The sequence below is a fragment of the Lepisosteus platostomus genome, chromosome 1 (genome assembly GCF_059453375.1).
Source record: "Lepisosteus platostomus isolate fLepPlt1 chromosome 1, fLepPlt1.hap1, whole genome shotgun sequence".
NCBI lineage: Eukaryota > Metazoa > Chordata > Actinopteri > Semionotiformes > Lepisosteidae > Lepisosteus > Lepisosteus platostomus.
In genome coordinates, this window is record NC_142611.1 from 82,537,515 (window position 1) to 82,551,022 (window position 13,508).

At 42.3% G+C, this 13,508-nt stretch overlaps 1 protein-coding gene across 1 annotated transcript in view; it reads right to left on the bottom strand.

The window, feature by feature from the left end:
- atrn (attractin) overlaps positions 1–13,508 on the bottom strand; it is a 148,801-nt gene that overhangs the window by 37,457 nt on the left and 97,836 nt on the right. The window contains exon 25 of the mRNA XM_088639309.1: positions 13,096–13,157. Coding sequence (XP_088495435.1) covers positions 13,096–13,157 — 62 coding nt within the window. The remainder of the gene's footprint in view (positions 1–13,095; positions 13,158–13,508) is intronic.

A 13,508-nucleotide genomic window follows, 5' to 3' on the forward strand; every position in this document is an offset into this window, starting at 1 on the left:
AGATACAATCTAATTTTGCACATGGATTCACCAAAAAGCACTAGGAACCACACTTTTCACAGTCATTTTTGTTATTTTTTATACTGTATACTCCACTTTTTATACACTCGTACTCTACAGAATTTGTAGCACCTTCCAGGGCAGAGGCACAAAGTAATGCAGACAACGTGTGAACAGCACAACTGAGCTGAACTCTCTGCAACACCCTTCCGTCCACCCAAGAAGAGGGCCCAGATATTCCAACAACTAGCAACAGGAGCCCAAATCTTCACCTACAGATGCCCTTCTGAAAACCACACAGGGTTCTGTTCCACCCCCTGCGTCTGACAGGAGAGGCTCCAGACCTGGGGCTGGTCTCACACAGAGCCCACTGTTAGTCTGCAGGAAACAGGCCTGAAGGACAGAAACTTATGATGGCACACAGACAGTTTGGATAACAGCAGATCAGTGAACCTCAAAAAGCTAAGCATGTCCTGATCTTCTCATTGACATCAAACGTAATGAAATGCAGACAAAAAAAGTGGCTGTTTTTCAATCTTTCATGTCAGCTAGTCCTCCTTCAGGCTACCGTGCTGATTTCTCCAGCTGTCTGCCTATCTTTGTGCAATCTCTCCGAACATGATGAATATTAATATTATTTAAATTGTGAGCCAGTCTTCACACAACCAGTCTGTTCCAGGTTCCACTGACCTGTGTTCCCAAGCAGACTAGACACAGGGGAAACGGGTACAGAGATAGAAAAGCTCGGGACAGGAGTCTAGACTGGAAGGTGTGGGTTCAAATCCCAGGTGAAACACTGCTGTTTGATGAACAAGGTACTCAGATTGCTCCAACAATCTACGTGTCAAGTGTTCTGCAACATGAATGGGTCTCCAGAGATTTAGCCATCCAGTGATTTACGTGGTTAAATAAGGACTCTTCAGTGCTCCATGGTTGCCAGTGCTTTGATTTTTCAAATTCTGTCAGCAAACTGCTGATGTTCCCAAGAGCTGGGTTCCTCCTAGAGCAGCGGTGCCCCTGTCCTGCCTGTGCTGCTGCTCTCTGCTGCCCCCCGCCTGCGAGACCCCACCCACCAGCTTTCGAAGCTGCTCACGTCCTCCGCCAGCTGCGCACGAAGCAGCTCATCCCCTTCCCCCACTTTCATTAAAAAACAATTTATAACAATGGGCAGATCAGATCATTCATTATTAAAAGGGTAATAAAAACAGCTCAGAGCGCAGATCTTGCCTGTTTATGAATGTTGATCTTTGAAACTATACCGGACTTGGAGTGTCACACAGCTCACTCGTGGAGGCCAGAGCTGAATCACCTGGCACAGACGTTCCATTTTCTCCTTCCTGACCTTTTCCCGTCTTTTTCTATTCCTTGGCTAATGCTCTTTTTTTGTACATCAAGGTTAGTAAAACTTCACACATCAGAGTGACTAGGACTGGAGAGCACACTCCATGACTGTGCCAGAGGGGGTCAACTTCCGAATGATTCCTAAAAACCTCACAGAAGGCAAAAGAAGTATATGATACTCAACCTGATGAGATAATTGCCTTCAAGACATGCATGACATCTGCTGGAATGGATGTGCAGTTGCACTTTGCACTTTGGTATCAACCAAAACACAGTGAAAGGACATACAATAGGGCAGGAATGTTGTGAGTTTGGTCTTCATCATATAGGTTAGTGAAAACAATTCCTGACACGATTAAAATGGATTTCAGACAATCTTGGAAAAAGTAGTTAATACCTCAGTGTGGAGAGGGTTAAGAAAGCATTTCTAAACATTTGGGGCTCAAATCATCCACTGTCTGACAGGCTGTAAATGGAAAATGGTGGCACTGTGGCTCTGTGGCTAAGGATCTGCGCCAGTGGCTGGTAGGTTGCCGGTTCAAATCCCACGGCCGGCAGAGGAGTCCTACTGCTACAGGGGCACCGTATAAATGGCTGACCCTGCACTCTGACCCCAAGCTTCTCTTTCCCTTTCTGTGTGCCTGAGTCTCATCGAGAGCAAGCTGGGGTATGCGAAAAGACAAATTCTTAATGCAAGAAATTGCATATGGATAATAAAGTGATCTTATCTTAAATTATGCAAAATTATGGGTCACTTTATCCAGAACTGGTTGTCCTGCCAGATATCCCCAAGAGCAACCTGAATAATCACCCAGGAACTCTCAGAGAATGTCAGAGTAGCATTTAAGGATCCGTAGGTCTCTCACACTGCAGCTAATGTCAACGTTAATGACTCAACCATTAATCTGAACAAAGACTAAATGGGAAGAACAGGCAGCAAGAAAAAGTCAAAGTTCGGACTTAAACCCAGTAATATGTAATAGCAGGAACAGAAGGGTGCTGGTCATGCCCATACAATTTCAAATGTTATGAGCTGAAGCAGTCCTCTGAGGGGGATACGCAGGTTCTTCACCCGCAACCTGTTCTGAGCCATAATTCTTGATGATAAAGATGTCAAATAAAGGTTCATTTTTAAATTGTCAAACTCTCTGCGTTCTGAATTTTCCGAAATGTCTGAAGCTTAAAAAAACTCAGACTAGTTAGTAAAATAACAAATTACCATATTCTAGAGATGGAGGAAATGGGAAGAAACTTTCAACTGATGAAATAAAATTTTTGGTCTTTAACATAGGGAGCTGGAAAATGTACAGCACAGCAACATTCATCCTAGATAAAATCAATATGTCCACTTGATCATCTTACCCTTCCAATTTCTCTAGGTTTTGCTTCCTTTATCAGTGGAAATTCACCACTGGATTGCTCTCAGATGCATACTGATTCAGACACTCCACACAGCTCATTTCAGAATGGCCTTTTGATTAAAAATGAAAGAATCATGAGCTGGACTAGGAAAAGGGAACACAGCTGCAGCGAATACTGATCTAACAGCAGACTTCACACAGTACCTGTTCAGTAAAAGAGCAGTGCAGTGCTTTATTCTGTCCACCTGGTCATCTTAAGCAGAAGAGCACCACAACTGTCTTACAATCTGTCCCATTTGAAAGGGTTCTTGAAATTCAGGTCTTTGTTCTGGCTGAAACCCTATAATAAAACCTTCAATACTCTTTCATATTAAACAGACTTGGAGAAATGCAGCTTCCTTTGATTCCTGCTGAAGAAACTGCACACCAAGGGCCACCAGCCACTGTGTCTACTCTTTTAAAAGTCTGTGTTTCCAACTCACCTTTAACGATTTTAATTTAATCAGCAATAGTTTATTAATTTAGGGTCAATTAAGTAGATGACATACTGGCTGAACCAACTTCCATGCCAGCCCTGAGTTAAATAAGGTCCACCTGCCTGACAGCTGGCATCACCAGCAGGTTCTCTACTTGAGCTCCTCAGCACTTTAAACCAGAGAAATATCATTTATGCTAAAAAGGAGTTACTTTGTTGCAGGTTTTTAAACAAATAAGAGCACTCCTGTAGTCGCAGGATTGAGAATTTTTTTCAAGTTCAATAAAACATGAGCACAATATTACAGTCAGAATGTGTTTCAGGGAATCAGCTGATCTGAGCACTGATGAATTATTCTTTGTTGTAAAGCAGCAAAAGGAGCAGCTATTGCATTCTAAGATATTCTATAGCCACACCAGTGATACCAGGAGGGGAAGTTGAACTCGCACCTCTATCAATATTTCGTACTGGTTTCCCAAATGCTGTTACAGCATGTTCTATTGCTGTAAAGTGCTATCCACCTAAACCAAACAGAGCGCAAGAAGAAAAAGAACCGCATGCTGTACATATACTGGACTGTTGATAGCCTGTGATCTCTTTGGTATTGTATCACAGCTGTGGAGGTGTGGGAAAGGAACGCTTATAAGGTGCTTCATTACCCTGCCATCAGAGCACGGTCCCAGAGGTTGACTTGGGCTCATGAGATTGACAGGTAGGCCCTGTTCATCCCTTATCACAGAGGCGCAGTGTGACTGCACTGCTGATATGCTTTAACATTGCTGGGCTCCGGTCAGAATTACTGGGCTCAACAAAGCATTCAGCAATAGCTGGGACAAAACCACCTTGCACTATTGCTATTATTAAAACTCCTACTATTTTCAAATTTGAGCAATTTTCAGTTCTATAGATTTCTAAATTGAACCCTTTGTATGAATGATTTTTTCCCCCAGTCCTTTTCAAATTCAGACATGACTGGCCTTTAATTAACCAGAGCTGACCAAGCAGCTGATATCACCTACAGTGAGTGCATGGACAGATTTCCATGCCTGTTTTTCACTGCCAGGCAGAAGGAACTGACTCTGTTTGGTCTCAGACAAAATCCACCCATTGCTCAAAATGAACAGCAAAAAAGAACCAGAAGACAGAAATGGAAATTGTGAACCAAGAACAGGAGGATTGAAGTTAAAACCCTGGCTTCTTTCAAGAAACAGATGGATAAGATTCTGGGATCAATTAACTACCAAATGGGCTAAATGGGCTTAATGAACTCCCTTCAATTGTAAACTTTATGTTCTTATGATATCTTAAACTGATGACAGAAAACAGTGTATGCACAGAGTTTAATGCAAAGAATAAAGCACAGTTTAGATTACAACTTAAATACTTTTGACTGTTTCACATTTAATGTACCTCATTAATATACAGTGAGGTGATAAAGCCCCTAAATACTAAATATTTATGCTATTGGGACATTTCCATTTTTCATTCACATTGATTATATATTAATTTCTTTCTTTTTTTAAAAAAAAATTGTGGATAATATGTATATTAAAAATATTACTTGCTACTTCAAAGTGTCATAACTGCAAGCCTTAAAGCAACACAATGGGAGATCTAACATGCAGCCCAGTTGCATGCAAAGATATAGACATCATTCGGCTGGCTCAGTACCTGAGTCTCGCAGCCTGTTAAAGCCACATGACTCTGGGAACACTCAGAAGATTGCGTACCACTGCTTGGAAGATCACAGAGACCACCCTGAACTCGGATGAGTGCCTGTCTCTCAGGAAGCCTAAATTCCCCTCCTTAACTTTTCTCAAGCAGGTAAAGTGTTGCTCCTTTTTAGCAATTCTTTGATTTATGGCCATCTGCGTTCACCTGTTAATTTGTTGTTAATACAGTACGTCATGTCTATTAACAGACATGACCAAACAACTAGTGCATGACAAAAATTGTATTCGAACTTCAATGCCTCAATAGTTTGGCCTGCAGAAATCAGTAAAATCAGCATATAAAGATTAAACCTACGACAAGTACACCAATGACAACTGCAGAACAGCCTCTATGTCTAATGTATTTAACAAATTATTCTACCAAAACCCGTTAACTATGCACCAAATATATATTACATTCAAGAGCTGAGTTTCTTTATAATAAGGTAAAACTAATCCTTTACTGTTTCTGTGATATTAATCATCATGCATTATTATTCAATAAAACCTGCAAATGTAATGAATTTCTGAAAACCATTACACATTAAGCTATCAAAAGCAGTAGTCTAAAAATCACATTTTCCCCTGTGGTATGAAAAGCAAAGCACTTGGCAATAACATTTTTGTACTGAGAAAAAACATGTTTAGTCCCAGAGCTTAGGAAAAAGCTCTTCAAACTACCATATTGTAAATGTTAAATCAAAAAAGCATGAAGTGTGGAGTGAGCTCAGACGTAGGCTGCATTTTTTAATTCAGCAAAGAGCTCAAGTAAGGGTTCTAGCCAAGATACTAAAATATTTAACACCCTCTTAAGAGATGCACATTTATATGCATCAAGAACTTCAAACACTCATTACATCTGCAAAACAATCTAGAAGCATCTTGTTCAAAAAGCACTTACAAGCCAAGTTGCCATCAGCATTTTCCAAACAGGAAAATACAAACATCAGACCAACATTTCTTCCCTGAGAGGGAGGTAGATTAGAACTGCTTTTTATTCTGGAAAAACTGTTATTCAAAACTTAATTTTTGTAATCTACACTGAAAGTTTTTAAAAAATTAGGGCAGGCTTTAGCGTGACATTATAAAGAGAAGCCATTTGTTTCGGGGCTTTCTTAATAAGGGTGCCAATAACCACGTGGAAGCATATACTTTATCACTTGCAACCACTTGACAGACCAATCCAAATTACATATCTGTGTTAACAACACAGCCATGTCCCCATAATTTCCAACTGTCCACCTTGTGTTGCCGAGGAGGCAGGCAGCAGGTGAAGAGGACATCCTGCTGCTGACATCTCCAGCCACAAAGCCCTGCTGGACAGACAGAGCTATTCAGGACTCTTCCCTTCCCTCCTTGCCACTCACTGGGACAGCAAGTCAAACGGTTCGTTTTGACAAAAAAAATCTTTACAGTCAATCAATCTGTATTTGTGATCATGAGATCAACATAAAAACTTCCTTCATCTTAACTGTGACAAGACTTAAGTCATGCTTATTGGTACCCCCCATCAACTTCGTAAAGCCAGTCCTGTAACCCTTTCTGTAGATGGCTCTGTACTTGAGCTTCAATCAAAATTGAAAAACCTTGGGGTTATATTCGATTCTGGCTTAACATTCGACCCACATGTACAGCATACTGTCAAAACATCTTTTTTCACCTTAGAAATATCGCAAGACTACGCCCTATGCTATCATTAACTGTGGGTGAAAAGCTGATCAACATATTTGTATTCTCTCGAATTGACTCCTGCAATGCTCTGCTCCCTGGGGTATCTAAATCTACTCTGAACAAACTGCAGTATGTCCAAAATTCAGCGGCCAGAATCCTGACCAGGTCTAGTGCAAGTGTTCACATTACTCCTATCCTGGAGTCCTTGCACTGGCTTCCGGTCAAATTCCGCGTAGACTTTAAAATTCTCATGCTCACCTATAAGGCTTTACATGGCTTGGCACCTCAATACCTGTCTGAACTTTTATCGCCCTACTCCCCACCTCGCAACCTCCGCTCTTCAAATTCTGCCCTCCTTACTGTCCCCCAAGCCCGTCTACATTGTATGGGCGACAGGGCCTTCTCCTGCTATGCCCCCAAGCTCTGAAACTCTTTGTCCAAGGATATCCGAGAGTCACCTTCTCTAAACTCCTTCAAATCCAGACTCAAAACCTTCTTCTTCAGAAAAGCCTTTACTTAACTGGTTCCATTCTTCACCCCTCTGCTCTTCTTAGTACCACCTTCCACGGTCTCCTCTATTGTTATTGTTGTAATTGTAATTGTGTCTTATCATGTGAAATCATCTTATTTATTGTTGTAGTCTTCTTATTTATTGTTATTGTCATCCTGTAAAGCGCTTTGAGAAGCCACCTTTAAAGGCGCTATATAAAATAAAGTTTATTATTATATTATTATTATAAATGATTTGCTGATGATTTGCCAACCCTTTGCTGCAGATCCTTGAGTTCCTGAGGTGCTCCTACCTATATGTAGTTGGATTTAGTTCTAGGGCCTGACCTGACAGGTATAAGAATTTCCATCTTTTATCCTGGGTTGGCAACGGGGAACGGGTGGCGGAGGGCACGAGCCCGCGCGGAACTGCTACAGTCACACATGCAATTGCTTCCACCTGGCTTCAGGTGAGGTGGTGGTCTTTGGAGCACCTGCAGTTCCTTTCCGTACACTTTTATAACCTTCCCATCACTTTCCTGATGAAACCACCCCTGTTTCAGATCTCGTCTTTGATGTTTGCTCCCTGGTGGAGGGAGTGCCATGACCTGGACAGGCGGGACTCCTCTGGAGCTGAAAGTGACTGACAGGCCTCAATTGCTCAAAGCTCAACAAGAACACCAGTACCTGGATCTGCGCGCCACTGAACTGAAAGGCAAGCAGGCCCAGGACAGGAAATAGGAGGTAGGTATCCATACTGAGAAACTGTCATTCAATGGAACCAATTCACAGGGATCCTTTAAAAAGTACCTTAATGAGATGCTGGGATTAATAAACTACTAGCAGCCAAAGGAACATGAAGTCTGATCAAGCTCCTTTCGCTTGGAACCTTTTTTGTGCTCTTACATCTGGTAAACTGCTGGTAAATCAAACCAGCACTTTGCTATGTAGTTAACAGCCCTTCACATACATGAGTACGCTTGGAAGTACAGAGGTTTGTTGATTTGTTTTTCTTTTCATAGGAAATTAATGTAGCTGTCCTTCTCCTTTAAAAATCACTGAGTCTCAAAAGTGACTCATGCAGGAAAATCTTGATTCCTGAAGTAACTTGAGCTCTACGGTTTATGGATATGAGTCTGGGTCATGTGACTAGTTGACTGATCAGGACACCCCAGTCCTGATGGCCTGGTGGCGCACAACTTGGTGAGTGCCGTTGAGGGTGGGATTAGTTTGCCAGGGCTCGCGCCAGTCCTCCAATCAGTGCAGAGTTTCTAGTAGTGGGCTGTGCTTCCTGTGCTGTGTTAAAAGGAGATTGGCTGGAAGGTGAGGCTGAACAGAGGAATAAACTTCCTTGTTCTCCCCTGTGTGCAGTCACTGGAATCACCGCTGTGAGCCAAGACACAAATACCACAAAGCTGGCAACAAAAATAATTGCTGTTTCTATATATATTTAAAAAATTGTCTGACTTTGCATCTGTTGTAATTATAACATAACCAGCTAATTCTGAATAAACAACAATTAAGAAAATGGGGAATGAGGAGAAATATTCCTATGAGGCATGCAAAAGAGTTTGTGATATAAACTGTATATATATATTATTCTGGGGAAAAAAAGAGGTAACAGCCCAGAAATTCATGCTTCATGAATGGTACTCGGTGCATTTAGGAGAAGCCAGGCAGGTTGGCAGGTTGGGACTAAAGTTTAGAATTCCCTTTAGCTGTAACTTTAGAAACAGAAGAAGTCTTTAAAAAGTCCTCCAGAAAACAAACTCTATTAAATCAGCTTTGTTGTAAGTTCTCTGGGCTCAAGGACTCTGTCAACCATAATTACTCTCTCAGCATAGCAGGAACTTTACGTGGACTCTACCAATCAATGGATGTGAATAACCACATTATAACAGAAGTACTCAAAGAAATCAAAATCAATCACAGTTGAAAAGTCCTATTGATCAAGCTTAAATAGCACTGATGTACCTGTGCTTAATTGCTCAGTTAAACAAAATAGTCTGCATTTGCAATCAGCTCAAAATTTAATAAAAAATTACCACTCGAATTTTTAAACTATGTTGCAACCTTAAGGTTAACACACTGGCAAAACACATTAATAAGCCTTGTTATGGATGTTGATTCAGAATGTTTTCTAGGCAATAAACAACTTTCTCAGCCTGCACTGACTGGCTCGAACCTTGACAAGTCCCCACCATTCTAACCATTTCACCACTTAGGGCTCTCAGAGCAGAAGTGATGTCTCTCCACCCACAGAACGATCACAGTGGAACTAAGCAAGGACATTCTGCAGAAAGTGAAGTCCCAATAAAGGAACCACTACACATCACATCTGTAGGCTACAAGTGTTGTACGTTTTTATCCAACTGTTTTACTAAATTCCTATTATTTTTTTAGTATTATAAATTGTTTTAAGTATATTTTTGCAAAGAATGAGACCATTGTAATTATTTTATGCAGAGATACCAGGCAGGATGCAACAGACTATCTGAACAGATGCATCTTCATGTCTTTTTCCGAAGAGAAACTTGTCCCATCCGGATGCCTACAGGAATGGTTAAGCACTGTTCCTGGTGAAGACGCAGTCTGGATCACAGCAGCTCTCAGATCGGGCCACTGGCTGACGTCATGCCGTTTCGCCACCGTCTTGACACGGGCGGCTGTGCTTTGATGGCTGTCCTGATGCCAGAACCTATTATGTAACTGTGGCTCACAGGCAGGCGTGCAGAGCAGGCAGCAGCCTTTGATTGTATAAGAACAGGCTCCTCCGGGCGGTTCAATTATTGAAGGTCCCCCAGAGCTGTATTTAAAGAGCCTGTGTAGGATGATGAAACAGAGTCTATCATAGCAGCTCACACATCCCTGGGGCTCTGGCGCCTTCTAATAGAAAACAGCATGAGAGAAGCATGGGGGGGAATTGCATTCCCAACCCCAGACAGACAAGTTCACAACTGTTACGAATAATTAGTGCACAAGTCACACTGCTACGCGATTACATTCTCCTTCATTTGGTGTCTCTCCCAAATTACCAGCTGTGGTTGCTCGTGTTACATGAAACCCAATATTGCTGCACAACATCTGACATAAACAAGTGACTCTGACCATTACTGAAGAGCTTAAGAAAAGTCCAAACATGAGGAGGCCACTGTTTGGAAGACAGCAGTGAACTGATCCACGGATCTCATCTACATGTTTCCTGAGGGAAATCAAGGCATCGGCTTCAACAACATGGCAGGGTAGCTTGTTACACACTCTAACAACCATTTGTGTAAAGAAGTGCCTCCTGTTCTCAAAAATTTCACTTTGTGTGCTCTTTCAGAAGCTCATTAGGTTGACTTTCTCTATATCTTTGAGGATACTGAATATTGTTCCAGGTCTCCTCACACTCTTATTAAGATTAAAAAGGTTCAGTTCCTCCAACCTTTTGGCAGTCACACTTCAGCTTCTGTGTTGCAGCTCTCTTTAATTGAAATGGAGACATGGAAGTCTTTTAAATGAGGGAGTCCAAATCCTCATACGGGCCACACAGTAACATTACACCGCTTCATTTCGACATGGAGACTAGGCCCAGGTCTGAAGAGACCACCTGTTACTACTCAGTGATCTCTCCTCAAGCTTCTCTATTCAACGTGCTATAAGGAAGTAGTTGGACTCTACTTATTAGTAACTTTGCTTCTTTTCTCAAACATCACAGAAAAAAGAACCAGGCTTTAACCGAAACGAGCATGAAATACCCGGAGGATAAACTGTATTTGTAGTTCATTCTTTTTACTTCAGTGCTTCAAACAGACACCTCTCCTTTAAAGCCATGAAGTACAACTTGTAAAGCTATTTATTAGCAAATAATTCTCAATCTTTCAGCAACAGACAAAATAAAAAAAATCACAAGAGACTTGGAAAAGGACAAGGTCAAACTGAGTGCAATATGTTATAATCTCCTTTTTAAAACATTTATAGAAAATGATGCTTCCCACCATAAGCTTTTACAGCTAAAAGTATTCCTGTCAAAGTCACACTGATGCTAAGCTGAAGGACAAGTGGAATCTGCCCAAGAGCGCTCACTGAGCAGCCAAGAAAAACCTGCATTTACAACCTCGGCTTTCTTCTCCCCTCCCATATAAACTCAAAAGCCTCAGATCACCCAGGATGAAGCCCACGCTACCTCTCACATTTCGCAGTTAAGCCAGTGGCAAAACAGGGAGATCAATTCATCGCTCTCCAAAAAGCCACAGGATCAGCTTTTCAGTGGTGTTTCAGGAAAACGACCCATTCTTTTAAATAAACCCACTTGATCAAAAGAAAAGAAGATCGCTCATGTTACCTGCAGCTCCCATTGAGAAAGAGGCACCTCGCCACCTTCCCTGAGCAGCAGAGATTCCAGCTCACATGGTGATCACACTGCAGCTCTCTGGCCGGTAAGCGCCTGATCTGGCTGAAATAATTGGCAGCTAATAAAAGTATCCATGCCAGTGCCCCAGTCAGAGACAGATGCAGCATTTATCCCTACTGAATTCAAGACCATTACAGCATCCACAAAGTCCTATGAAAAATGGAAAAGATGAGTGGAGAGGAAGGCGTTTCTCTGTCCAGATTATGCTTGGACTCGGATGTCTCAGCACAGCGTATGTTTAACTACAGTGTTTAGCATCACAAACAAGCACTTGCTCTGCCCCATCAAGGCCAACAGCTGCTCCCATAGAACTCATGATGCACCCCTGCTGTCAGTCGTTGTCAAAACAGTACTTCAAAGAGAACACACAGACAAGAGAAAACTCACGGGCCTGGTACCAGTGAGTCCTATTTTCACACAAAATGGGATCCTGGAAGGACCGCAACACTCAGAGCAAGGACTGTGATGCTCCAGGTCCGGACACATGGGCTCCCTGGGAGAAGAGCACTGTGCTTCCGAAGGGCAGGAGGAGCTCAGAACCTCGGGGACCCCATCAAGAACTAGACTTCTGGGGGTCACAGGACAGACAAGAGGAGGTTCTTGTAATCCAACTCTTTCCTATCGTCTCTCCACTCTTTGCTACAAACTGGACAAGTCAGCCCTCAGAGCCAAGGTCATCAGTAATAACCTCATGAGAGAACTACCACCCAATGAACAGAGGCCTCCACACATGTAGCTTTATGTCTTTACTTTAAAGAAGATGTCAGTATTTTCAGTAAGTGTATTTTAGCACTTTACAGTTATCTTTTGATCTTTATTCGTACCACTCAAATTATTATAAATAGTATTAGCATCTTTTATCTACGATTCTCTCAATTTCTTATTTTCTCCCTCTGCTTGAGGTTGGTGTGGCACTGCGCAGAGACCAGGGCAGCCTGCACTGCAGCTACAGCACAGTGCGTCGGCACTGCGCAGAGACCAGGGCAGCCTGCACTGCAGCTACAGCACAGTGCGTCGGCACTGCGTAGAGACCAGGGCAGCCTGCACTGCAGCTACAGCACAGTGCGTCGGCACTGCGCAGAGACCAGGGCAGCCTGCACTGCAGCTACAGCACAGTGCGTCGGCACTGCGTAGAGACCAGGGCAGCCTGCACTGCAGCTACAGCACAGCCCTGGTCTTTGCGCAGTGCTGACACTGCACTTCAGCTACAGCACAGCGCGTCGGCACTGCGCAGAGACCAGGGCAGCGCCGGGCTCACCAGCTGCACACCACTCTTATCTGCGTTACCCAGCTGTGCATCAGGATGAGCTTCAAGGAATCTGCTCACAATCCCAATGGTACAGCAGCTCACAATGTTAAGCACGGACTTAAAAGAATAGCAGAAAATGCACACTAGGACACAACCAAAATATAATGATCAGAAAAGGCTGCTGTAAATTGTATTTTTAAACCCTGCAGTGAAAACTATAGCAGTGCATTGGGAACTTTTAGGAAATGTTTGTTAATGCTGAGAGGTTTGGTTTGAGTTGGAATTCTTTCATCTCAAGAGTATTTTTTATAAGCCACTTGCTATAGTGTGTGTGTGTGTGTGTGTGTGTGTGTGTGTGTGTGTGTGTGTGAGAGAGGGGGGGTTGTTGGTACAAAACTTACCTGAAGAAAGTTACAAAGAACTGCACCAGGTCCATGAAGTTACTGTGCTGGGAGAAGGCAATCTGTCAGAAAGAACAAATGAAAATAAATAAATCATTAAAGACCTTCAAGAACACCCAGATACTGCATCTGATCAGATCTGATTTCAGATCCTTAGCTACTGTAGGCTGAACAAAGATGCAAATTAAGAAATTAGCAAATTTAGAAGATGGCAAAATGATCTTGCTTTACCACAAGGAGGCAGGAGCTCCTTCAGAAAATAATTGTGTCCATACCCTAATGTACTGTGCACAATATTCTAAACGTCTTAATAGTGCTTGTAAAGACATCACATGATTTAAATGCTTTAAATGTAACGCTTTCAACAACATTTAATTTTTTTAATTATTGCTTCCATGCATTGTTCTGAACAT